Raw genomic sequence first — 26423 nt, 5'->3', positions numbered from 1 at the left:
ACATTTTTGTTTCATCAAAATAAATCATGTGGAATGCCATGATCCACTAACCCAAACCTGAAGTTAACAGATAAGGGAACTGAAGTCTAGAGAAGTTTGAAGATTTACTCACAGTCCAGTGGCAGGCATAGACTGGAACTCAGGTGGTCTGGGTTCTAAAGAAGTGCTCCAGAAATTGCTTCTCTATTCCCACAGAGAAGTTAGGGTCAATGACAATAATCTATGAAAGGGATACAGAATAAAGAGAATTACAGCTAACTTCAGGCGACCAGAAGGCTATTCCACTAATGATTGATATTGCAATTTAATTTATTGACATTCCATGTCAACTTTAGGTTTAGCATTATTAAATATTCTTTTTTAATTATTTTGAAATAAGCAATAAAAATACATTAATTCAGTGTACACACTAAGTATGTTCAGCAGTCGTAAATAAATAGAGGATACTACTTGCTGCCATGATGTTTCCAGCTACTCCAGACTCTACCCAGGCACCCCAGAGACTAGAGGAGTGAATACCTCATTACTTCTATAACCCATTTGCAGCACACATGCTCAGCATCAATTAGTGATGTTTGAAGTTATACCAAATTAAGCAATGTTTAGAGCACTAAGAACAGCAGAATCATTATTCAACAGAGTCCTTATAGAGCTTAGTCATTAACAAGAAGATTCAGCCAAATAAAATGAAATGTTATCAGGAAGGAACAGCATACGAGTCCAGATACTTTGGAATACACAAGCAAAACACTGATAAACTAAACAATAAGGAAATTTATCATCTCACATAACAAGTCCAGAGATAAGGCAGTCTCCAGTCATCGTTCCCCAACCTCATCAAAAACCCAGTTTCTCACTCTATCCAGTCTGTGAGCAATTTTCTGAAAGACTGCATGCCATATGGTCAAAAAGCCTGCATCAAGGGAGGAAGAAGGAAATTTTTCTCTGGTGTCTCTTTCTTAAGAACAAGGAAACTTTTCTCAGAAATTCCCCACTAGAATTCTCTTTAGGTTTTATTTGCTGAAATTGTATTTTGTACATTTCTAAGCAAATCACTGGAAATGAAAACAGGGTTCCCATGATCGGTTTCTTAGACAAAGTTGAGTTTGGATCACTTCCCTTATTTCATATGGAGGAGGAGGGGAGCCTTGGGCAAAATCATTTTTCTTATTCAGAAGGGAAACGTAGGGTTTAGCAACCAAAATGGCAGTTGGCAACCTAAATGTCATGAACACAGATACCTTTTAATAACATTTTGATATTTTTTAAACCCTGACACTGTATAGGAAAAGTAAAAATAGAACTCAAATCAATGCAATTTTTCCATATAATTAATTGATCAATATAATTAGGATTACAAACCAAAACATGGTATATCATTAAACCTTGAACTCTGACCTGAAAGTAACTACTGAAATGGAAAAATAAATCTTAGGCAGTTGTATAGTTTGCTGGGGCTGCTGTAAAAAAATGACCACAACCTGAGTGACTTAAACAACAGAAATTTATTGTCTCATAGTTCTGGAGGCTAGAAGCCCAAGAACAAGGCACCAGGGTAAGATATGTTCCAGGCTTCTCTCCTTGCTTCTAGTAGTTCTTTGGCTTGTGGTAGCATAACTCCAGTCTTCACATACCATTCTCCATGTGTGCATGTCTGTGTCCATATTTTCCCTTTTAATATGAACACTAGTCACATTGGATGGGGGCCCACCCTACTGCAGTATGACCTCTTCTTAACTAATCACAACTGCAATAATGCTATTTCCAAATAAAGTCCCATTCTGAGGTGCTGGGGGTTACAACGTCAACGTACGAATTTTCACTGGACACAATTCAACTCATCATAACAGCATCCTCCTAACAGAAATAAGTTTGAAGATAAGTATCAAGAAAGATTTGACTTTCATGGATAGCATCAAGAAGTAAAAAAAACGACCTGCAGAAAGGCAGAAAATATTTGCAAATCATTTACCTCCCAAGGGATTTGTATCTGAAATATACAAAGAACTCTTACAACTCAATAATAAAGCACAAATGATCCAACTAAAAATGGGCAGAGGATCGGAATAGACATTTCCCCAAACAAGATGCACAAATAAGCACTTGAAAAGATGTTCAATATCATTAGGGAAATGCAAATCAAAACCACAGTGATGTAGCACTTCGCAGTATGGTTGAGGCACAGGCATAGGATGGCTCAAATGAAAAACCAGATAATGATAAATGTTGACAAAGATGTAGAGAAATTGGAACCATTGTACACTGCTGACGGGAGTATAAAATGGTGCAGCTGTGCTAGAAATCAGTCTGACAGTTCCTCCAAAGGCTCAATATAGAGTTGCCACAGGATCCAGCAATTTTAGCCTATGTATATACCCAGAAGAATTAAAAATTCATGTCCACACAAAAATTTGTACATGAATGCTTATAGCAGCACTATTAATAACAGCCAAAAAGTGTAAACATTACAAATGTCCATCAAAGAAGCCTGTTACAAAAGACCATATATTGTATTATTTATTCCATTTATGCGAGTGTGAAACGTCCAGGCTAGGCAATCTGTAGAGTCAGAAAGCAGATTAGAGGTTGCCTAAGACTGAAGGGAGGAAAGACTAGGAAGTGACTGCTAATGGGTATAGAGTTTCTTGTTGGGGTAATGAAAATGTTCTAAAATTGACCATGTTGATAGGCACACAACTCTGTGAATATACTAAAAACCATTGCCTCTATGATTGGGACAAGTGGCTAAACTTCCCTGGGTTTCATTTTCTCCTTTATAAACTGAGGACAAGTACCCCCCTCTTAGAGTTATTGTGAGGAGATGATGAATATACACACTGAAGATGCTTTGAATAGAGACTGGCACACAATAAGTACTAAAGATGTATTTACCGTTACTATTAAATGTCAATTGTGCAACTTTAATACCAGGTAGATTACATACAAAAAAAATTTACACTCTCAAAGTATAAAGAAGAACAAACAAATTTATAAAATGCTGACATATTCCAAACTGATAAACTTAAAATAACGATGTCCTGAAGAAGCCAAGCTTTCGTGTTGAGCTGATGTCTAAGACCTGGGTCAGATGGGGCCTCCCTGGGCCAGGAAGTGGCAGGGAGAGTGGGCCCAACTCCAGCCATGAAAACCAGTCATAGGCCCACTTCTATACAAGTCAGAAGAGGTAAAAGATGTTTTTAGAAATGATAGCTAGCTGGAACTTTTGATTTCCTTGCTCTTTCTAGGGAGATGTTTATATTCCTGAAGATACAGGTTCAGTTTTCATTTTTATTTCTTACAGCTATGCTGAAATAGAGCCTGTCTAAGGTTCATTCCTACAAAAAGTGTCCTTCAGGTTTTTGTTTGTTTTTGAGCATGAGAAAGTCCTGTAATATTTATGCAGAAGATTATGCTTGACTGTGATTCTTGGCTGTCTCTGGGCTGACTCAGATGCTGTTTCCCTCCCGCTGGCTGATAGCTGCCAGCACAAGCAAGCTGTCAGTCAGACAGCAACATTGTGACGTGCCCACGGTGTGCTGAGCACCCAAGAGAACAAAAAACAAAACAGAAGCTGAAGTTTTCCTTGTAAGGCACTTACAATACGTTGGGCCAATCAGATCGCGTACCCAGAATATATGATACACATACTGCACACTACATGCCACAGAAGCATAGAATCATGTACTAGCAGGATGAGCCTGAGGCAAAATTGCCAAGTAGGCTTGTCTCTGCATTTCCCTAGGTCCCATTTTTTATTTCCCTTCCTTATTTCTAGGTGCTGCTTTACACAGTCAACACATATTTATCAAATGCCACCTGTGTGCAACAGCCTTGAGTAAGTGACAGATGCTGCCTTCCAGAGTTTCCTACCCAACCAGTACTTTCTGGGGTATTGCCCTCATTCCAGAGCACACAACCCGCCAACCCCCACCCAAATCCTCTCTCCCAGCTTCGAGATCCTTTCTCCTTGGGGCCCTTTTCTCAACTAGCTGTAAAGAAATAAGTATTTAAAAAAACAAAGTCACACTAAGGCACGTCTAACGAGTTACAATTTAATATTTTAACTTTTTTAGCCCAAAGGAATGAATCTGTGATGGTAAAATTATAGAAGAAAAGCAACTATTTTAAGGGGAGATGTATTTTGAAACAAAATCTATGTTTCCTTTTTTAGACAGCACTTTTTAGATCTGAATTTACAAGACCAAAGCTGCTGATGTTATTTCTTTCTAGGTCCTCAAATGAGACAGAGAAGCCAACAGTTGGTATACTTCCCTTGACCTTAAAATACAAACAGCTAGGTTTCCCAGAGACACAGTTATCTGAAACCAGAAGAGTAATTTGCTTTTCCTCTTTGGTAATGACTTTTCTAGAATATAGAACATAATTTTTAAAGCAACCTCTCATTAATGAACAACTTTTTAATTTTTGCTGAAGTGACCCTAATTCAGTCCCTGAATGTGAGTTGAATGAACTCATCCAGGTCACAGGGTCTGATTCCTGTGGTTTCTGTCTCGTTCACATAGATTTTGCAGGCCAGACCTTTGCTTTGATCCTGATGGCTTAAGTCTCTACCTGTTTACCCCCTACCAGCTAAAAAGTTCTGTTTGTCCTTCTAATATTCCTGTTTTTAGTCTTTGGGTCTACATTTGGAGGTATGAATAGAAAGAAAATAAAATTATACACCAACTGCCTTATGCCACGGAGACAATTGTTTCTCTTTTAGAAAAAGTTCACCAAACCCTTTCCCACCTCTTTCTATATTTGAGTTTTCAGAATATTCTGCCTATCCTTTTCCTGACTTTCCAATTCAAAATATTAGAAATGAGTTAGAATTTTCGAACTCAGTTTACTAGAAAACAGTTTTTAAAAGGGAATATGGTTTTAAAACTGAGAAATAATGTCCTTTGTATCTCTTAAGTCTGAGACAGTCTACTCTGCAAACTTTAAAATGAGGTTTGTAATTATAACTGAGGTATTGTCTGGATGTTTAGAGGAACCTGTCAGGTAGTATTGAGATGGGAATTGCTCACAGAGGCATGAACCTAAAATCTTGTATTTAAAGAACGAAATATGGCGTAACTCAGCAGAAGGATGAACACAGGAACTTTGAAGTGTGGGAAATCAGGTCTGTAAATACTTCAAGATGAGAATTAATGCGTCATATACTGAGAAGAGAAAACTGGTTTCCTGACCTTACCTGGGAGTATGGTAGAAGATGAGGACTTTTGGGGAAAAGAAAACACATTAGCAAAAGATCTTGAAGTTATGGCTGTGAGTAAAGTTTGCAGAAGTGAGTGAGGCAGAAATGGTTTTCCACCTTGCTAGTGAAGTCTGCATTTCTCAAACTTTCTAACCATTTCTCCCTATGAATATTGGAAAGTTTCCCCGATTTCAGTTGTGAAAAAATGATCCGTTTATACCGCTGACTTCCTAAGTATGATAAGCGTTAGGCAACCCACAACCTTATTTATGAGAAGTCAATAACACACAGTCAACACTGCAAACCAATTTCCATACTAAGGAGCCTCATATGGAAAAGTGTTAGGCATTTGCCTATTGAAAAATAAATTATTACAGCTTCGGAGAATATGCTAAACCAGGTATCCTGACTGACCTTCTTGCTAAAAATAACTAAAAATATAGAATAAAGTATATTTTATAATTGTTTTAATGCACCAATGTCCTAGAAAGTTAGTAAGGAATACGCAGGCGTCAAAAACAGTGAAGGCAAGAACCCTGAGGGATAAACAGAAGGGTGAAATCAGTGTTCAACTTGAGGGCATCTGAAGATTCAGTTTTTATGCTTTTGACATATGACACATGACAAAACCTGGGCCTCCCAAATTGGGGAACATAATAGGAAACAAAATTCAGATATAATATGTTTACAAAAGATTCTTCTGAAAGTAAGGGATACAGAAAACTTCAAAGTAACAGGATACACAAAGATTTATCCAGCAGATACTAACCAAAAGTGGCACAGCTATGTACATATCTGGGGAAACTGTACTTTACCATGGAAAGTATTACTAGATGTAAAAGATTAACATTTGGCACTGACTATTATAGGATATAGGGGAAGAAGGTGAATTAACACCCCCTTTCAGAAAAATCATCTGGCACCATTAAAATGTTGGATTATATAAAATATGTATATGCTTCCGCCCAGCAAACCCACTTCTTTCATAATTCTTTTCACCTTTTTTTTCCTTATGATTTGGAGACATGACTTTGATGAGATTAAGGTTTCAGGAAGCAGACAATATAATAGGTGATTGATTTAAAGTCTGTAAATATAAAATTTGTAAACCATTATATGTTGAAATGAAAAACAGTGACACGTGGTTAAATGCAACAAAGGTCAATAATGAATATAAGTAAAGGGGCGTTGCAGAGTAAAACACGTGGCCACTTTAAACAACCTTGCGGTTGGTAGGCAATCATGTGCAAGTGGAAAACTAGCTTCTCTGACTATTGAGAGGTGTCCTGGTATTTTGGGATAAAGCCTTCCTTGACTCCAAAATCAAAACAAAACAAAACAAAAACCCCCAGGAACTTCCCTCAGAAAATCAGGATCTCTTATAGTAGTTTCTTGCCAATCTTGCTTCTCTGCAACCTCAAATAGACCCAATGACATAGCAAGGAATGAAATGCAGAAGTCTGTACAGGAGGTAGGACAAATTCCTGTCATGGTGATAATTTGGACTCTTGAGGGCTGTGCCCATTCACTCCCACACAAAGTCTAAAAGGGAGAAAGCCATTGGATCTGGGCCCCCCTGATCTGAAAGGTTTCTCATTCTGAGAGGGCTGTGGAAATGACAAAATTCTCCTCGAAGCTCTGTGGGGAATCAGGATGGCACAGAGTTGTGTCTGTTCACTTCATCTAGTCATGATCGTGTATATAACTTGTTTGTTCATTTGCAGTAAAAGAAAGTAAAACTAACTTTAGTCCAGTCTTCCTTGGTGTTGGGGATCTGGCAACTACCATAAAAGTTTTGAAATACCATACTAATAAGTACAATACATTTCTTTTTAAAATACTTTGTTGAAACATTATTGGGACATTCATTCTCATGAAATAATAACTTTGCTTCTTTCTGTACTCAAGTTTTAAGAATCTGAGAAATTACAAATGTATTTAAACAAAGAGCTAAAGGGAAGACCATTTAAAACTTGGAAATTTATGGTAGGCAAGTTACTGAACAAAACAAAGAACTTTGCTTATTTATGTAAATATTGATGGTACAGTTCTACTGAAGCTCATACACATTTTAGTGCTTAATTTACATATTGTTTTGGTGGGAAAAAAACAGTATTCTTTACTCTTTCAGTTTCTTTATGCTCAAGTATGTAATTACACAGGGCTGTCACTAAGGTGTTGTACAGACCTTGGTAGGATACGGACCAGATCAAATCTAGAGTCAAAGATGTTTCTAAGATTCCAAGAAATGATTTGAAAACAAATAACAAAATATGCATCGAGTCATGCCCCCGGTCCACACAAATTGTATTCTGTCTCTGACTGAGAAAGGTCTATAGACCTTCATGATATCACTCCAGGAGGGATTGCATAACACCCTCAATGCCACCCCTGCCTCAACATCCCCAGCTTCCCTTAATAACCCAGATAAATTAGTTATTTGTGTATTGATTCAAATCTTTCTAGAACTTACCTATACTTGCACACTGATTCAAATGTAGGAACATGAATTTATTAAATGTACTACCTGTATTTAGAGAAGTGTTTTCTTTATTCCAAATGACTTATTCAAGCAATTAAGAGAAGCATCTAGAAAAGCACTTCAGAGATCAAGAGTTTCCCTTAAAATATAAAGAAATGCTAAAACTGGATTACAATATAGGATGATACATTTAAATATTTACATTAAACCATGCTTTCACCCAAAATATATACAATATAATCTAATTCTGCAACTTTCAAAAGATTTACTAAAAATACAAATGTACCAATTAAAGTGATGTGGTCTCATCTTTCTCTCCTGTACCTTTGTGACTGCAGATTTTACTTCATTGGGAGATGAAGGCTATTCTTGAGGGTTTTCATGAATGAGAGCCTCAAGCCTTCCCGGCCTATTCGATAAACGCTGACATACAGTTTTTAATAATCTAAGGTTTGGTGACAAAGTCTCTGTATTCCTGATTCTTATGCTTCATATTTGATTCAGATTTTTCCATGAATGGTAAGAATTAAACACCAGGATGCTCAGCAAGGTTAAAAAGCAGCAAAGTTGCAAAAGAGTGGCACAACGCGAGGCAATGTAGATCATCTGTGCTGTGGCTAAACTCTCCATTACTCAGAAAGTTTACTTTTAAATAGGCTACCAAATTGCCCTTACCCCACCCCCAGCACCATGCATCGGTCAGCTAGAGACCATAGTTTACAGCAGGAAACTGCCCTGGATTACTTCTTGAGTCTTCTTACTGGTGAGACAAAACATCTGTAACTCAGACTTAAGCTTTGCTGATTTCATGCAAATGTGGCCCACAGCTGGTGTGCTCTTTCTTTCAACCGTTTAAATCTTAACCAGTAGCCAAGTCCTCAGAGTGGGAAGATTCTTCTCCAGCCACTCAATATTTTTGGGTATGGTTTCCAGAACAATTTGAAAAACATCCAGATGTGATCCTTGGGCCTTAAGAGAGTCAAAGAACAGTTGCACCTGAAAAATAAGCAAGAAAAGAATTATTGACATGGTTCATAAAACACTTTCTTTTCCAAAGGGTTTCAAAACAGCTTGCAATTTATACAAACACAGGTGCAAGCATTTTTCTGCCAACCTCTAAAAGGTTATTTTCTTTTTCTCCTCTTTTTTTTTTTTTTTTTTGCATAATTATCACTTTATCTTCAAACAATAAATAAAGTAAGACAGGAATGATAAATCCTTCTTACAAGTGAGTACACTGTGGGTAAAGAAGTTGTGATTAAGCCAAGTCACAGAGTAAGTAGTGAGCCAGTTTTAAGTTCTAGAACTCTGAATTTGCTTCAAGAGTAAATAAATTCAAGATTTATTGTGGAAAGAAAATAAAAAAGACAAGTAGAATTACTACTAATAATAGCTTTGTTAAAAACCTTTCAGGACTCTTCCAAACTTCAATATAATCACTCATGATGATATAATGTGAACAAAATAACACAAAAGGACTCATCTCTCAGGGGTAATTTTCATTTTGAATTCTATAAACACATATTTTAAGAGGTTCGAGTCCTTTGCCTTCCATTTACTTACTATGGGACATTGAAAAAAACAACTTATTTTCTTTTAGTAAAAGGAGAACTTCAAACCAGATCACATCTAAGTTTACTTTCAATTCTACCTCTTAAACATTTATTTTTAAATTGTTAGCAATAGAGAATCACAAACCTCTTGCAACTCATCCTTGGAAGAAAAGTGAGATGTTGTACCAGAGATAATGAGTCTCATGGCAAATGAGCCCAAATCAAATCTGAAAATAAAAAGGAACCCAACAGATTTAAGTAATAGAAATACTAGCCTTACGTTTATTGTATCATATATTTTTAATGTATAATATTAATAACTATATAAGCTGATGCATTACAATTGATAGTATTAATTACCATAATAACTCATATCCATCCAATAAAATCCCAAAGCTACGAAGTTTATCAAATTTGACCGTAAGATAAAAGTGTAGATAAAACTATTTTAGAAAATATGACTGCCTTATTCAACAATGTTTATATTTAAATTTATGTTTAAAGCAGCATTCTCTACATTTTTTTGATTATGCACCTCATCAGTAAGATTTGTTTTTGATCAATAACTTCACAAACTACATTTTTAATTTATGAATTATATATGTACTCTGTTATAGGTAAAAAAAGAAAATTTAAATAGGATAAGAAATAATATATGTGCCAATATTTTCTTCTCGCACTCTAATGTATTGTCTTCCACACTTCCCCATCCCATTTTGGACACCATTGTGTTTAGACATTGTATTTATTAGGCAAGGTTACTTGGTTGAACTGTCTGTCATTCGCAGCCACAGACTGCATCCTTGACCTCCAAGTCTTACATAGAGAATTTGTTCACAGGTCAAAGGGATTCATACTGAAACCAAAGCACAGATAATCTAAGAAATGGTTCCAAGTCTAGGCTCTGTATATGATGGGGCAGGAGGATAATTTCCAGTTACAAAGGAAATCTAAAACATTTCAGAAAAAGTCTGAGCATTTAAGGAGGGAACTGATAGTCATGCAAACAACCCATCCAATGGTTCCAGTAGGGTCGTTAAGGAAACACATCTAAATAAAAACAACAACAACAAAAAATGTTTCTAAGTGTAGGGTATCATGTGGCTGTCAAACCCTTGAAAGTCTGGGAGAGGAGTAGAAACTGTACTTTTTGCTTTTGCAAAGCTGTCTGTGAGAACTGAGTCCTTTATGGCTAAGAAACGAGAGGAGAGAGGAACTGTGAATGATGGACATCAAAGATGCCAACTGACACTAAAATAAACACAGCAAACTGCACAGCTCTCTCAGTCAGGGTATTTTCCGTATAGTAGTTCCTAAGTGACATTTGGCTTTTGGATGAGGAAAGAGCTGAGCACCTTAGCAGGGGGTTTATTGTGAGAGAAAGCAATACCATCCTGCACGTTCCAATGAAATCTAATCATTATTTGTTCCTTCTGGGGGATATTTTAGGCCCAGGAGTGTACTGGAGTGAGCTCTAGTTCTCCTAAAAGCTGAAACCCCAGCACACACTCAGAACCAATCCCATTTTGGCGGAGGGCCCCCAAAACAATTCTGATGGAAATTCTTAGAATTTTAGCTACTCTAAGCTCTCCACTATGCTACCTCCACAGGAGAACTGAGGTGGGAATTAGTTCTCATCAAAATTCCTGAAGTTCCCCCACTCCCCACCCCATAACAAATCTGCATTAACAAAGCAAACCAAATAGGTTCGATGCCATATATATGGGTTCATTGAATTCCTCTGGGCTGGTGAGAGAGCGAGGAGTGAGGGGAATCAGGCTGATGACTGGATTTAACTCAACTAGTACTTGCTCCCAGCAACTCTTCTTTGCCTGGGCTGAATAAGAGAAATCTGTTTCCCATCCCCTTCTCGTTCCTCTCCCTTACTCCTGGACAGAATAACTTATGCTAGTGAATTTTAAAACCAATAGACTTTGTCGAACAATTTGGGTGAAATGATATCATTTATATGCGTTGGGGGACACTCAATTACAATTGGTTTTGGGCAACTGAGACAGCTGGGTGGAAGAAGACAGATTGGATATAAGTAAATACCAACTTTTTTAGGAGATGGGTCCAATTTTCTCTTACAAAATTCCAGGCTAATCGCTGCCCCTTTGGATTTCTGGCAATCGCATGAAGAAGAGGGGCCAAGTCTTGTGTCTTGATAACCTTTCCTTCCATTCCTAGTTCGATTAATCTGAAGAAATAAAGACCATATGATTTTTCATGGCATGTGTTATACAGTGAAAATTAACTCAGGCTATCAGTATACTAAAAGACTAGGAGAGGAAGAGGCATGGTAGAAGTATAATTTACGGAAAACAATAATAAATTTTCTACTGGCTAACATTTTTAATGTCCCAGTTAAACTTCTACTTTTTTCTAGCAGTAATTTTATTCACTTACTATTTCAAAGAACTTTGATAAGATCTCATACAGCATCTGATACATAAGAATGTATTTTTGCAATAATTGTCCTCTCATTTTCTGAAAGTAAAACATAACCATTTTTTCTAGTATCAATCACATGATTAAGAACTACGTACTATCTGTTTTCACTATTTGCATTTTGCCAATGTATGTATTTTTTGGAAGTGAATTCAAAATAATTCAAATCCTGACTCAACTATATGCCTTTGCAATTGGTGGCTAAAATTTTAGTGATTGCACTGAGTTTGTGTCAGTTTACTTTTAACAACTTAGGGAGATTAATGCACTTACTTCATTAACTTTTCCTGATGTTTGGAGGTTGACAATGCATAGAGAATTTTGTTTTTTTCAGCACCTGACACTGACAATTCATATTGCTCTAAAAGGGAATTCCATCCTTCTGTTGTCTGAGCACCCACAGAATACACAATCTTTAAAACATCTGTCGGGATACTGTGGTATTAAACACAAAAGTAAAGAAAAAAATTCAATGAAAGACAAAACTCTTTTTTCTGTATTACAATTTTAAATTGCTATAACATAATCACCCTGACCTACTTCCAGTACCTAGCATATTAAACCTTTCTTTTGACAAACTTTTATAGAATTATTTTATGTAATTTCACTTTGCAAATCTGTGCTTTTTTCCACTGATGATAAAATGTTAGCAAGGAGAATAATCATAAGATTTTCACCTACTCAGAGATGAATATGGATACTTGATGGAATCAATAAATAAAAGAGATGATTTCTGAAATATAAAAGCACTGGTTTATACAGAATTCTATTATTAAATAACATGTATCGATGCTGTATATTTTTTTAAAAGATGATTACTTGCTGCATTAAAATCACATTAAGAGTATATTCTAACAGGCCTGTCTGAGGATTGTCTGACTCTCTAGGTCTAGAGAATTGTAAATTAGCATAACTGACTAGCGTTCAGTCATTTTACAAATTTGTAAAAGTGGTAAGGTGCAATAATGTTATTTTCTGTCCACCTAAAGAAGACACCACAATTTTTGGGTTTTATTAACCTAAAAGATATTAACTAGTTTTTATGGTAATTTGGTCTATGAGTTTTAATCCCAAATATTGTTAGATCAATAATAATGGATATTCATATTGCTTGCTTGGAAAAACCACAACGCAGAGAAGTGGGATGGGGCAGAAATTTGCATTTATCATGCAGTGACCATATGGTAGGGATTGTGCTAGTCTCTGTACGTTTTATTTAATTGTCAAAACTACTCTCTGAGATAGCTGTTAATACTAATTTTTAAAAAGTGGAAATAAAGGTCAGAAAGGTTAAGTAACTTGCTCTGAGGTGACATAACTAACCATTTTGGAGACAGGATTTAAATCTGTAATTCTAACGCTTGTGCTATTTCCACTATCCATACTATATATATTTAAATAATCCAAGTGCTGTTTGAATCATAAAATAAAAAATAAGTAATCAATTTATAATCCACATTTTTTAAATTTGACTGTATTTTACTATATAAATTTATGAAAATTGGTAACAAATATATTATAAGTTCCTTGTAGGTAGGATACATAGTTAAGTTTTGTTCACTACTTTATCCTTAGTGCCCAGCATAGAGGCAACATGCAAAGAATCGTATTTTGAATGCATGAATGAATGAAGCAATCGATTAATCTATATAAGGAAATTCTTCATTAGGATTAATATTAATGGTCTTGAAATTTAGAAAAATAACCCTACAATATTTAATAAAGCATTTTTGATTACCAGCGTAAAGGAGCTTTACGCAGACTATTTTCACAGGCATAACATCCTATTCAACATGTTGAGCCATTGTAGCTATTGTACATGTGTTACTGCAGGTAAAATCATCCCTGTTATAACCAGCATAAAGACAGAGGAGTAATCTATTGTATTATGGAGCAGGAGGATATTTACATTTTAGCCTTACTCATACAACTCATTCAAATGTAAACAAAAAGAAAAGAAAAATAGGACTGAAAGATATTTTTTTCTAAAAGTGATTTTAGGCTTATGCCCCCCAAAGCAGAAAAGTCCAAAAAGAAGGAAACTGGAATTGCTTTTTTAAAAGAAGAATTCACGAAAAGATCTCAGAAACCTCACTGAGATGTAGTTATAGGGAGAGAAATTATGATAGCACATCATAGCAATTTCGCACAGGAAAAATCGGTACCATTTCATTACATGGTCAATTTGTGAGGTTTTTTTTCTTCTATTAGAAAAAAAATGAATGTTCCTTAATTCATATACAGATTTGATTTCTAAAAACATCCAAGTCTCGAGTCTGGGTTTTAACAAGAACAATAAAAAAATTATGTGTTGGACAGAAATCAAGGTTTACATGGAAATGATCTGTTAGTGCCTGTGGTTGCAGCCACTAAACTGAAGTGCAGCACGATCCATTTGCTCACTGGGCATCCTTCTCATTATACTAACTACAGAATCAATTTTGCCACACGGACAGTCTTTAGATGGTCCAAATCATCAGTTTCCCATCAAACTTGGAACTTGGGGCCAAGGCTTTCCTATGTTATCAGTTAATGAGGAGGTAAACATATTCTTTTAAAAGGCACTCAGCTCCCCCACTTTTTTTTTTTCAAGTTTCATCAGATGATCACTGGTGTTTTAATTGCGTGTACATTTTACTTTGCTTTTTTTATCTTTAAAAGCCATCACTTTTGGAGATGGGTGCCCTTCTTCTTTCACCCCCTGGCTATCTTTCTATTATCATGCCAGTGTTTATTTAGCTTTCCAGGGACTTCAACCTCACTTCCCACAAAATTTACTGAGCAGTGGCTCTGTGAGAGCATGAAGCAAGGGTATGTAATTCCTAGGATGTTTCTTTTTGTTTTTTTTCTATCCTCTTTGAAAGGTTTTAGCCCTACAGTCCTACGTGATCAAAGACTTTTACATTAAAGTGAAAGGAGCAAAGAACAGGACAGAAGTTCTCTACTTTAATTTTCCATTGGATTCCATCCACTGAGAAAAGAGTTCAGTTGCCTTCCGGATGCAAGGAGCATGGTTCAGGTGACAGGCCAGCTTTAAGAGGGCAGTGCGGAGCATCCTGTCCCAGACGGAGCCCTCGTCGCTCCAGCTTTGCGCGTCAATCAAGGGCTTAAAATACCGGAGAAGGTAATGCTGCAGAAAGCATAAGATGGTTTACAGAGAGGCTAAATTTAGTTCTTAACACAGCTCTTACCCATCTAAAGGCTCAACTCCAAACTATCTACATGAACCTTTTCCCAAAACACAGAACTACTTATTCATCATTACATTTGTCTTCTCTTTTTCTGGTCCCAACCCACCATATTTAAGAAACAGAGTTAGATTCTCCATTAAAACTATGATTTAATTTCTTATCTGAGAGGGGACTATCAGTTGATATAAGATAAAATCACCTTAGTAGAAATGTTTTGCTCGTGATCCTGGGAGGGCTGTTAGGATGGTGATGACAAGGCCCGAGGGGCATCCAACCAGTAGTTACTGCGATGTTAACTGTGCTATCAGCCAGTTTCCTCAGCTTCACGAACATTCAACCCCAAGAGTCCACACAAAACAGACCACCGATACTCCAGACTCTGTGTATTTACTTAATGAATGTTTTTTTAAAGTAACACAAACCTTGAGGTTTTCAGTGACATCTGAAATATTCCTTCTGTCCATCATGTGATAAAACGATTCTAAGTATTCCAGACCTTTGAGAATAGCAAGGACGTTTGTTTCATGTTGGAGATAGTGAGTGAGGTCGAGGGCTTTGTCTAACGTCAACCTTCCAGCGCTGAGGTATAAAACAAATGTTGTGCACATTTTAGAGTTCTTAATAGTCTTAATATTAACTATGACATACAGAGCAATAACAGAAGTTTATTATAGCCACACCATTTGATGTCAATATTAGCTCTGCCACTCACTAGCTGTGTGATCTTGGGCAAATTATCTAACCTCTCTGGGCCTTCCTTGCCTCCCCTATACAATGGGGAGAATAATAGTATCTTCTTCTTTTGTAAGGATTAAATAAGTTAATACATGTAAAGCACTTAGAATAATACTTAGTAAACAGTAAAAGCTTTATAAATGAAATAAATATTAGCTAATATTAAGTAACAAATAATTTCAAAGTTTACTATTATGTCATTCTCTAATTATTTAATTTGTGGCTTTGAATTATTTCTCCAAGTGAATTTGGAACTTTGAGGACAGATACCAGGTCTTTTCCTTTTTTGATGTCCCTCCTAGAGCTTAACAGAGAAGCAGCACTTGTTGTGAGGGGGACAATACAAGTATTTCCATCTTTTTTTTTAAGAATCTAGATTCTAAAGTTATATATCTTCCCTACATTTTCTTTTAAAGAGAAAAACAAACAAAACTATTATTCTGAATACCAAAATGTTAGGGTCTCTTCTGTAGAGGAAATAAACCATTGTAATGTCACTTTTGTAAACTAGTTCTCACACGTGCTTCTGAGAGGACCTGTGTCCCCTTGTGGTCTATAAATCATTCTTGCCAGCATCTCATTCCCATATTAAGCTAATAGTTTGATATAGAAACAGATTGCAGAACAAAGGATGTGTCTGTTGAATTTTTCATTAACATAATGTTCTACTTCCTTTGGGTTTTAAAACTTTTAAGTTCTTATCTAAAAAGAGGGAACTGAAACTAGAAGTGAAATAATAAAGAACCAACTTTTGTTGTGACTTTACTCTTCTCAAACACAATGACATACTGCTTTAAACAGACTTATGGAAAAATTTCCAAAAATTTTGTCTGAAGACAGAAGGCTAGACCATCTGCTCTATGATTCTATGATCTGCTGTATTTTTTAAAACACAAATTGACAAAATATCACTATTCCTTCTCACATGTGTAAGTATCATAATATACAGTGCAGTTAATACCTTGGAGAATCAGCAACAGGAAGAAAGTGGGTATTATATTCTATGGTGACAATTTAAAAAAGAATGTAACACATAAAATTGATCCTGTTTTTCTTTTTGGCTGAGCCTAATTTGTTTGTTAATAAAACAAATGCCATTATTAGAAAATTTCATGCTTGCCTACTTTAAAAAATTTTAATCTTAATATTCATTTAAAAAGGATTCCTTTTCTTTTTATATAGTTATTGTTTAATAAAAATCCAGCTCCTCACCACTTGCCCTTTGCTTCAATCAATGCACAAAATATTATCTGGATGTTTGTTTACCTTAAAGACAAAACATATATATAAGGATATACTTCAGGTTAATAGGAAAAAATCTATATCTACTCTTTGTAAACAGTTTTAGCTAAATGGTGCCTTTGTGAAATAAAACCATATTCCTATGGAACCAATTTGGGGCTTACTTTTAAGGTACGGGACTAAAAGAAACAAACAGTTTTTCTGTAAGGAAATTAAAGTTGTCATTTTAATTCCACTCAGTTCAGATGGGATCCAAGTCTTAAATTATATTTAATAAGTATGAAAATCTAATTAAAATAAATATCCATTCCTGGGTCAAATTTTGTCTGCAAGCCAAATGTAATCACTGATTACTCCCTTTAACTCTTAAATATTTCATAGAGCAGAGAAGGAAGAAATATATATTCTCAACAGAGTTTAACAAGTAAAAATATTTAGACTGATGATGAGAATTTTAAATTGTTAACTTATACAGTTACTTGCATTATAAAAGTAATATAAATGAAATACAAAACAATTGGAGATTAGAGAAGAGGAGGAAAATACTCATAATTTCAGTACCCTATACATTCACTAATAGCATTTTGGAATATTTCCTTCTGTTTTTTTTTATTTCACATTTAGCCTTTTTACTATGTAGTTGAAAACATAATAATACACAAACTCACATTATTTCAAATGTATTTTTTAAACTTCACATTATTTGAAATGTATTTTTCTGTTATCACCTTCTCTTCCTATTCAACACATCATCTTTTAAACAATTTATGTTAGATCATACTAATAATGCTAACCGCTGACATTTGTTGAATGGGGGTACTGTGCTTAGTGCTTTATTGCCTTATCTTAGGCAGTCCTCAAAACAACCTGTGTGACAGACATTATTATTTAAAACTGGAGTTTTAAAGACTAGAAAAGTTTTAAAAACTAGAAACTTTAGGCTGAAAACGTTCAAATAACTTGCCCAAAGTCAAACAGTAAGTGAAGAGGTAGTACCTGAATTCACCTTTTTACACCAAAAATTGTAATGTTAATTAATTTCATTAACCTGTCCATCTAGTGAGGAAAAGGTCATCATATTTCCACTGGTGCATCAAGAACTATAGTGTTCCTTCCACTAAATTTAGGCTACCCAGAAATTCATAGGCTAGAAACAGCAAAAAGGACTTTGCAACTACTTGTAAGATTAGCTTTCATTTGCTGAGCTGTCAATATTCTTCATTATTTCTAGTCTTAAATTTTTAATCCACCTTTTCTTCAATCTGCGAGTTTCTCCGTTGAGCAGACATACCTCCTTGAACTAACAGTAGCCCACTTCTCAGCTAGTCTATTATGCATCTACTCAGATGGTGGATGGTGTTTTTCTCATTGTAGCTTCCAGTATGCTATGATACCATGTTGTTCCTGAGACTATGGGGCTGAGGATTAAACACTGAATGGTCTCCCTTTTCTAACTGGGGAATTCAGTTGTAGGGAAAAGCTTTGCCTGAGAGATGTCCTGCTGGTTACTTTCACTCAAGATGACCTAAATAAGTACCTGAAAGGAAATAATATGTCACACTGAATAAAGTGAGTATGTTACAGTAATTCTCAGAAGAGGAAAAGCTTACAATGTACCATACTCCACCTGATCCCCATTTTTTGCTCCCGTTGGTGATACTGTGACCCAATTATTCTACATATTATTCTGTTGATGATAAATGGAAAAGGAAAGACAACACTTTGTCTTTCCGGGGAAATCTAAAGAGGAATAAACATCGGCAGCTAGTTCTTCCTTCATTTCCCCAACAATTTCAAATTGATTTCTTCAATGTGAGCAAAGTAATGAATGGATTATGTACTAGGCTAACAACATATTTAAAATTGTATAGGTTAAGACTATATAGTTTTTTTTCAGCAGATTACAAAGGTATTTGGTGAAACAGCAAGCTACTAGCATAAAAAAATTTTAAATCTGGGGTCAAAAGCTTAAATACCTAGAGGTTCCACCCTAAGTGAGTGAAGAAAGCCACTCAGGTGTACCATCTGGGACTTTGGCACATGGGAGAGTGCAGGCCTGGCCTAAGTGGGGCATCTTTCCACTACACCCTCCTCTGTGGTTACCCTGTGGGAATGAAGATTCAAAGTTGCCAAATCTTTTCATTTTTAAAAATGTATTTATTTTTTCATTGTTTTTTCAATTATAGTTGACGTTCAATATTATTTTATATTAGTTTTGGGTGTACAGCATAGTGTACACCCGGTTAGACATTTATATAATTTATGCAGTAATCCCCTGGATTAGTCTAGTACCCACCTGACACTATACATAGTTATTACCATATTACTGACCACATTCTCTATGTTGTACTTTACATCTCCATGGCTATTTTGCAACTACCAGTTTGTATTTTTTAATCCCTTCACCTTTTAAAGAGACTCCAGAAGTCAGGATTTTTATATGAAATTCTTCACATTTTAAAATGTTGGATTACATTTTTAAACACTACATGGGTCAAAATACTTTATCAGTGAGTAGGCTTCGGCCTAGAGGCCAGTATTTGGCCTCCGTTCCGATCCCTGTCAAATGAATGATCAACATTGAATGTTTGATTTTGAAATCTAGCATATCTGGTTATATGTGAGTTACTGCCTGTGAAATCAAATGAAAGTTTACATTACCTTACTAGCTGAAAAGCGTCATGAATCAGATCTATTCTGTCCTTAGATCTGAGAACTGTGTGGTTCTGATTCAACTGTGTAATTAGTTGATCCCATCCATGCCCTTCATAGTGAACGATGTAATAGCCATTTAAGTCCACATTGAATTTCACCCAACTGGTCTTTTCAGGTAAATCCAGAGTATCTAACGGGACAAAATTGGCATAGGCATTTCATTATCAACATACACACCAAGAACATCTCCAAAAATGTTAGTTTCCATATTATCATTAATAAAAGAACATCTTTAATTTCAGAATTGCAAGAACATCTCCAAAAATGTTAGTTTCCATATTATCATTAATAAAATAACATCTTTAATTTCAGAATTGAAGCACCTGTTTGGCTAATCAGTTCATTACCTGTTTTTGATTTTAAAACGTATCTGTGAATCCCATTAGAGGAACTTGTGGAGTAGGTCAGTGGGATGTGCCAAAGGTACCTATGTTAGAAAGTAAAGACTGTTACAGATTAAATTAATGTCCATTTCAATTTTCACAGACTCAAGTAAGCTGTACAGGCACCTCATCACCCATCCTTTACACTATCAGTGGTCTTATAAATTGTGTAGGCCAATACTAGCATATCCTTGGGTATGTAAAACTTCTTGCAGGATGACTGAAGCTGCAGCAGTATATACCTAATTGAACTCTGTCACAGTTACCTGTGCCATTTGTTGTCTAAATCTCATACCACAATAAGTTCTGTCGATTGTTTCCTTTAAGAGAAAAAAAATTCAATCTTGCTTTCACATATCCAAAAACTCTGATAGCCTGACACTAATTCAAATAACTGAAACAAAGCTGTAGGAAAAAGCCTTAATAGGTATAGGTCTTAGTCCAGTGATTTTCCACTGATCCTTTTGTTCAATAAAGCTGCCCATATCCAGCCACCCAGCTGCTCAGTGACTGTGGGTAATTAGTCAGCAACAGCACAGTCCAGGATCTGTAGGTCAGCCAGATCCAGAAAGTGAAAAAGCAGAATGGTTGGGAGAAAAAGGCCTCAGTTAGTTTTCAGTGGCCCTACTATGGGAAATAATAGAAATTGCTATTTTTTTCTAACTTCCTAGCAGCTTCCAGAATTTATTTCCTCTATCACATCAAGCCATATTAGCTATAGTAACCTTGCACCTGTAAAATCCTGTGCTTGAAAATACCAACAGCTGTAAAACAGAAAGGACAATAACTGAGAATGTTCCTATTAGTCTTCAAAAAATACCAAAGGATGAAAGAAACAAGACTGTACACAGCCTCCACCTAGTAAGGGGTCAGAAGGGATCATCTACCTGCCAACCCACAGAGTACAGATAACTAACAAAGCAACTAAAATATTTACACAAAAATGTGAAAATAGACACTTAGATATTGCCAAGAATTAATGGTTTGAGATTCCTGGGTGGATCTTGGCTCTAAAGGGAAAGGGATTTTTCCAGATAAACATATCTGGGAATAAAACAGAGGGAGAGTAGCATTTCATGCGTTTGGATAGGCCTGAATCAGAGAGTAATCATTTCATAATAGTAATCTAAAACCTGCCTTAGACAGAGGAAAAATACAGATCATTATAGATTTTTGTCATTCTGGGCCATCCACACTATTGAACGCTCTCATGACATTTTGATGTTATTAAACTGAGTCCTACTTTCCCAATAATGAACCAAACATTAAATGTTCCAGCTTGTGTTGCCAAGCTACAGATTGTCTAAGCTCTCTGAGGCTCAAACTTCAGAAGGACATACAAAAAAATGGAAAGAAAGATGTGTCTCACAGAGAGAAGGCGCATAAGAGTTGCTGTTGGATTGGAAATTGGTAATTGATGACACAAAAAGAGAAAACATCCTCTTTCTATATGTATATCCTGTGTGTTAAAGTCCTTGGATTTGCTTCTGATTCTCAGAAAAACTCTAGATTTGTCATTAGACAGCTAGATCTTTAGAAAAAATAAATAATACTTATAAGAGCCAGTGCAGATTCACTTTGATTATTTCATTTGAAATTAACCTAATTCATCTTATTAATAGGGCTAAAAGAACAGAGAAATGTGAACGGTGTTGTGTTTCTTGCTTTCAGTAAAGCCTTTAACAAGTTTTCTCAGGATAGGCTGGAGAACAAGATGACAGTGTGGTTAATTGGATTTGCTTTCATTATTACCAAGATCATCAAGTTTTAGGATGTTACATTTGTAGTGGATTACTGAAAAACAAAAGACAACAGGAGGTCTTAGCATCTAATTTATCACATAAGGAATATCTTTTCTCTTCTGATAATTTGTATAGCTGTCATAAGACTCCCTAGGTGTAGGCCTAACACAATTTATTAGAGCCCAGAAAGCTAGTATTGAAAAGGGTCAGGGCATACAATACTAGAAATATAACCGACTACCCTCTGCATCAGAACTGAGTTTCTAAAAGGGGCCTCAGAATTACTAAGAGTGCAGCTGCCGAACAACACAGTCTGGGCCACCTGAAACCTCTTTCGATCTGTTATCAAGGCGAGTTTAGGCCTTTGATTCCTGCATAGAAATAGCATCCCACAGTTGCCAGAGAAGCTGAAAGAAAGCGAATGCAGCAACACGCAAACTGAGATGAGATAAACTAGACCAACAGAAGAACAGCAGCTACCCTTCCTGCAGGGCCCTCCATGAGTGGTCCTCTTTGAACACCCCCTTCAGGAAGCGCTCCTGTCGCAGTCTGAGTGAACGCCCTTCCTGGTTAACCACCACCAACGGGATTCCTTTCTGCAGGGTCCAGGTAGCCATCATCTCTTTGACCTCCACGTTCTCCCTGAGAAAGGTGAGCTGAAATGAAAAGTGACTGTAGTTAACTCGAGACAGAGGGAGAAAAGAGAAGGAGATGAGAAACTTAGGTTTCCTGGGATGCTAGAAACAAGGCAGGGGAAGGAGGGGGGGTGGTCTCAGGCTGCGGTCTCAGGGCGGAGCAATGTGGGAAGCCGATGGGGCAGCACCTCAGGGCCGCTCTCTGCAAGTTACCTGCAGGAGGGATGTATGTGAGAGCTTAAGGGTTAACATATGGCAGGAAAAGCCAAGAGGAAGGGCTTGAGACTGAAGCCTCCCTCCAGCTCCCTTTCAAAACAAAAAGAAAAAAAAATACACCTCTCTATTTTAATAATGGTGGAATCCAAGAGGGTGGTTTAAAAGAGATACGTCTGTTTTTAAGGAAACTTTATTACAACAGAACAACAGCATATCATTGTACGCAGATTGAATGGAGAACAAAACCTCCAGCTTCCTAACTTCTAGTATGAATTTCCGATCACTGGATGATGCTAAATCTTCCTTTAGAAATGGTTATTTATGGGATTAGCATGACTCTTTAAAAAAAGAGTTTGCCTTTCTTTTCTTTCTTTCTTCTTTTTTTTTTTTTTTTAATGATGACTTTCTTTTCTCTCTCCTAAAGTGCACCAATAACGTCCCAGAAGTAAACAAAAAGACAGGGAGGGCCTCAAGCAAGCCATTCACTCTATTTCCAAACTTAACAGCATACTTGTTTTGGCATTTTTCAGAGCCTAGAGGATGTCAATGCAGCATAAAACCACTCCAGAATTTGGAGCTGAGATATTTTCAGTTAGCAGTGGGCTTGTGGGAAAGCTGAATTGTGACAACAAAAATATAGTAGTAACAGCATCATCCCCCTAAATGGCCTGAACATTCCTTCTTCAATCAGCTTTGCTTCAAGGAAAATTGTAGAATCTCTCTTCCTCTCTAGTTATTTAAAGGGATGGCTGGGTTCCTCTACAGCCTAGGGTCAGGTGATGGGCCAAATCTCTTTTACTTTGTATGTCTCCATATACTTACTGTGTTGCTTGTCATCTTGGAATCGGAATAACAAAATCCACCAGATGTAAAATCACCTTCTAAACAACTCTATAAGACAAGAATAAAAGAGCACTGCTAGTTGGGCACTGACAGTTAGCTGAATATGCCTATTAGACATGAATGCAGACATTTATTCGGATAGTTATATGAAAGTTTAATTCATCTAGACATGATAATGAGCACAGCAATTCATGAAATGGAAAAAAAAAGGGGGCATCTTCATAGTGACCATAGAAAACACACAAAAGTTACCTCATGAATTACTATGCTCCTTAGCATGTCTAGATGAATTAAATTTTCATATATGTATTTCAAGTTTGCTGAAGAAGTTCAACGTGGTGGCATAACTGTTTCAGGGGTGACTCAATTTGTTGAATTTTCCTTTTGTTTCTTTCCTTTCCCCTGGGAAAGGTCCTACTTTACTCTTTTAATGTGCATGTTACTCATGCCCCTATTTAGCATTTAGGTAACTGTGTCTAGTGGTAACTTTTCCCTATCAGATCACAAATGCCTTGGCAGTGGGGGAGATGCCTCTGCTTACCTGGCTATCCCCACTGACTGCCACAGTAGCATATAATGGATGCACAATATATTTTGAATTCAGAACTGATAATGAGACCTAAGAAAATCACCAACTTGGCAATCAATCCTGGAATAACCAGGAGTTAATGCACTAACAGGAACTATAGTTGGGGAAAAATGACATACGCACTGTCTAAGGCTCTCAAGTGCTATTAAGTGACTTCATGAAAAACAACAACAAAGAATTCTTCTGATTTCCAACTTGCTACCGTATTTCCCCGAAAGTAAGACCAGGTCTTATATTAAGGTTTGCTCCAAAAGATGCAATAGGGCTTATGCTCAGGGGATGTCCTCCTGAAAAATCATGCTAGGGCTTATTTTCCGGTTAGGTCTTATTTTCGGGGAAACACGGTATTGACATTGCTATTAAAATTGACATATGTGACACAATGCTGAGTAAGGTATTTTCAGGAATTTATCATTTTCATCCTATAGTTTCACTTGACATCAGAAGGGAGTCAACTGAATTTAAGACCTATAAGCGAAGGTTAGATAGGAGAATTTCCTGATAACTAGGAAGAAGGCGTGATATAATCGAAAGAATGAATACTGGCTTTAGAGTCAAAGGACAGATTTTAAGTACTGACTCCATCACTCATTTGGGTACAATCTTGAGCAAATCTCTCCCTTATGTTAATTTTCTCATCTATAAAAATGGGGTAAGAATGCCTACCTGACCTTCTTGATGTGGTTATAAGCATGACTTGACAAAAGTTAACGTAAGAGTGTTCAGAGTTGGCCTAAAAATATCCTCTTATGATTGGCCAAATTTCTCCTTTAATCCCCCCTCCAGCCACTGCATAAAGACAGATTCTTCCTTGTTGAAGAAAGGCTAGGTTATAGCTACTCACTTATACACACACACACACACACACACACGCACAAGCACACACACGCACATTCACACGCACACATGCATAGCCGAGGGAAAAGGACAGGGATGGCAGAGAAAAGCAATGTAAGGCTTATTGTTGAGAAGTTTAGGAGGAATTGTGGAGAGAGAGCATCTGGGTCTCCTGCAGGAGGTGACGGAAATGGGTAAGGAGCATTTTTATAAGTATTACTAAGGACTCGGCATTTTTATGATTTTCAAGAAATGTGAGTAAAAGATTTGAGCTACCTCAAAAAGATTTTTAGTTACTTGACTTTGTTTCTTTGACTACAAAATTACATGTAAATTACACCATGAGGGTCCAGACTTGACAAGGCCACAAAAAATTCAAATGAAATTTCTTTTTAAATTGTAATGTGCTATACAAATATTGAGCAATATCATTGCTGTCCCTGGGACATAAGTGCTTATGAAAAGAAAGGACCTCTTCTGTCTACAACGGCATAGAGTTCTTCTACCTGGAAGCATGAGCTCTGCCAGCCCAATACTTCTATAAAAGATCATTTTCCTTGCAGTTGAAAATTTAAGAATATTTTCATAATGATTAGAATAGATTCATCAGAGTTTACTGTATGTTTTCTGCTCTGTCTTACCTATTACACTCCATGAATCCCAATGACAAAGGGACCATGTGTTCTTTAATCAATCATTAGCTGTTTAGTAATCACAGTTATTGATTAGTATGCTAGTTCAATGGCATTAAAAAGCAAGAACAGCCATGATTCTTGCTCTTAAGCAAATTTTGTCATTATTATTATATCACTGCTATTATTGAACCATAAAAACCAATAAAAGAGAACGTCACTATGTGGAACAGATTCATCAATACACTTCTAGGTACACGGCAGAAAAACCAACCAATGAGCGCTGAAGCAGTGTGTGAGGAGGAGGTGAAATCTCAGCTAGATCTCAAAAGATGGATAGTATTTGAATTCTTGGAAAGAAGAAAGGGTGTTTCAGGTAGCAGGGACACTAGAAACAAAGGCATGACAACATAGAGAGGGAGCAGGATATCTTCCTATGAGGGAGAATATGTGTCTCACGAAACAGAGAATACATGTTGGGAAATAAAGTTGAACAAGTAGGGTTCAACCTTAAAATCTGGACAGGTTAGGTGTTATATATAATAGGAACTAAAAAGTCATTAAAGATTTTGGGAAGTGAGAGGATCAAAGTGTAGGATTAACCATAGAAGGGAAACCAAAGAGAAGGAGGTCAAGTAGCCCACCCCTATAACTAACCCAGTGTGGCATTCTGGTTTATTATGGTGCCAGAGAAAAAACGAAGGCACTGCCTTCTGTGGACCCTGGCAGTGTGGCATATGGAATAAATATTTGTTGACTAACAGTCTAACTATAAACCTTCATCATTAGCCTGTCACCTTATAGGCTTAACAACAGTCTACTGTAACCCAACATATGACTTACATTTGACAGACTGTTCCACAAATCATCATTTTTAGCATTCCTAAAGCTGAACTTCTTTAAGTAGTGAATAATTCCTTTCTGAAATTTCTCCTCACTCAGGAAATCCTTGAGCATATTCAAAATACAAGCTCCCT

At 36.4% G+C, this 26423-nt stretch overlaps 1 protein-coding gene across 2 annotated transcripts in view; it reads right to left on the bottom strand.

The window, feature by feature from the left end:
- Positions 1-7331: 7331 nt before the first annotated feature.
- Positions 7332-26423, bottom strand: part of ERAP2 (endoplasmic reticulum aminopeptidase 2) — a 41004-nt gene continuing 21912 nt past the window's right edge. For both annotated transcript variants that reach the window (XM_088796645.1, XM_019727916.3), the window contains 11 exons: positions 26290-26421; positions 23368-23436; positions 22175-22350; positions 19917-19996; positions 19516-19699; positions 15300-15456; positions 14632-14816; positions 11960-12121; positions 11295-11435; positions 9381-9462; positions 7332-8678 (listed from right to left, as the gene is read on the bottom strand). In XM_088796645.1, the coding sequence (XP_088652771.1) occupies positions 8535-8678; positions 9381-9462; positions 11295-11435; positions 11960-12121; positions 14632-14816; positions 15300-15456; positions 19516-19699; positions 19917-19996; positions 22175-22350; positions 23368-23436; positions 26290-26421 (1512 nt within the window). In that variant the 3' untranslated portion in view covers positions 7332-8534. The remainder of the gene's footprint in view (positions 8679-9380; positions 9463-11294; positions 11436-11959; positions 12122-14631; positions 14817-15299; positions 15457-19515; positions 19700-19916; positions 19997-22174; positions 22351-23367; positions 23437-26289; positions 26422-26423) is intronic.

Source organism: Rhinolophus sinicus, chromosome 3 (assembly GCF_057876585.1).
Source record: "Rhinolophus sinicus isolate RSI-liver-muscle chromosome 3, RSI-T2T, whole genome shotgun sequence".
In the NCBI taxonomy this organism is placed as follows: Eukaryota; Metazoa; Chordata; class Mammalia; order Chiroptera; family Rhinolophidae; genus Rhinolophus; species Rhinolophus sinicus.
Note: the sequence above shows the minus strand (reverse complement) of the source record. Positions and strands in the feature narration are given on the sequence as shown.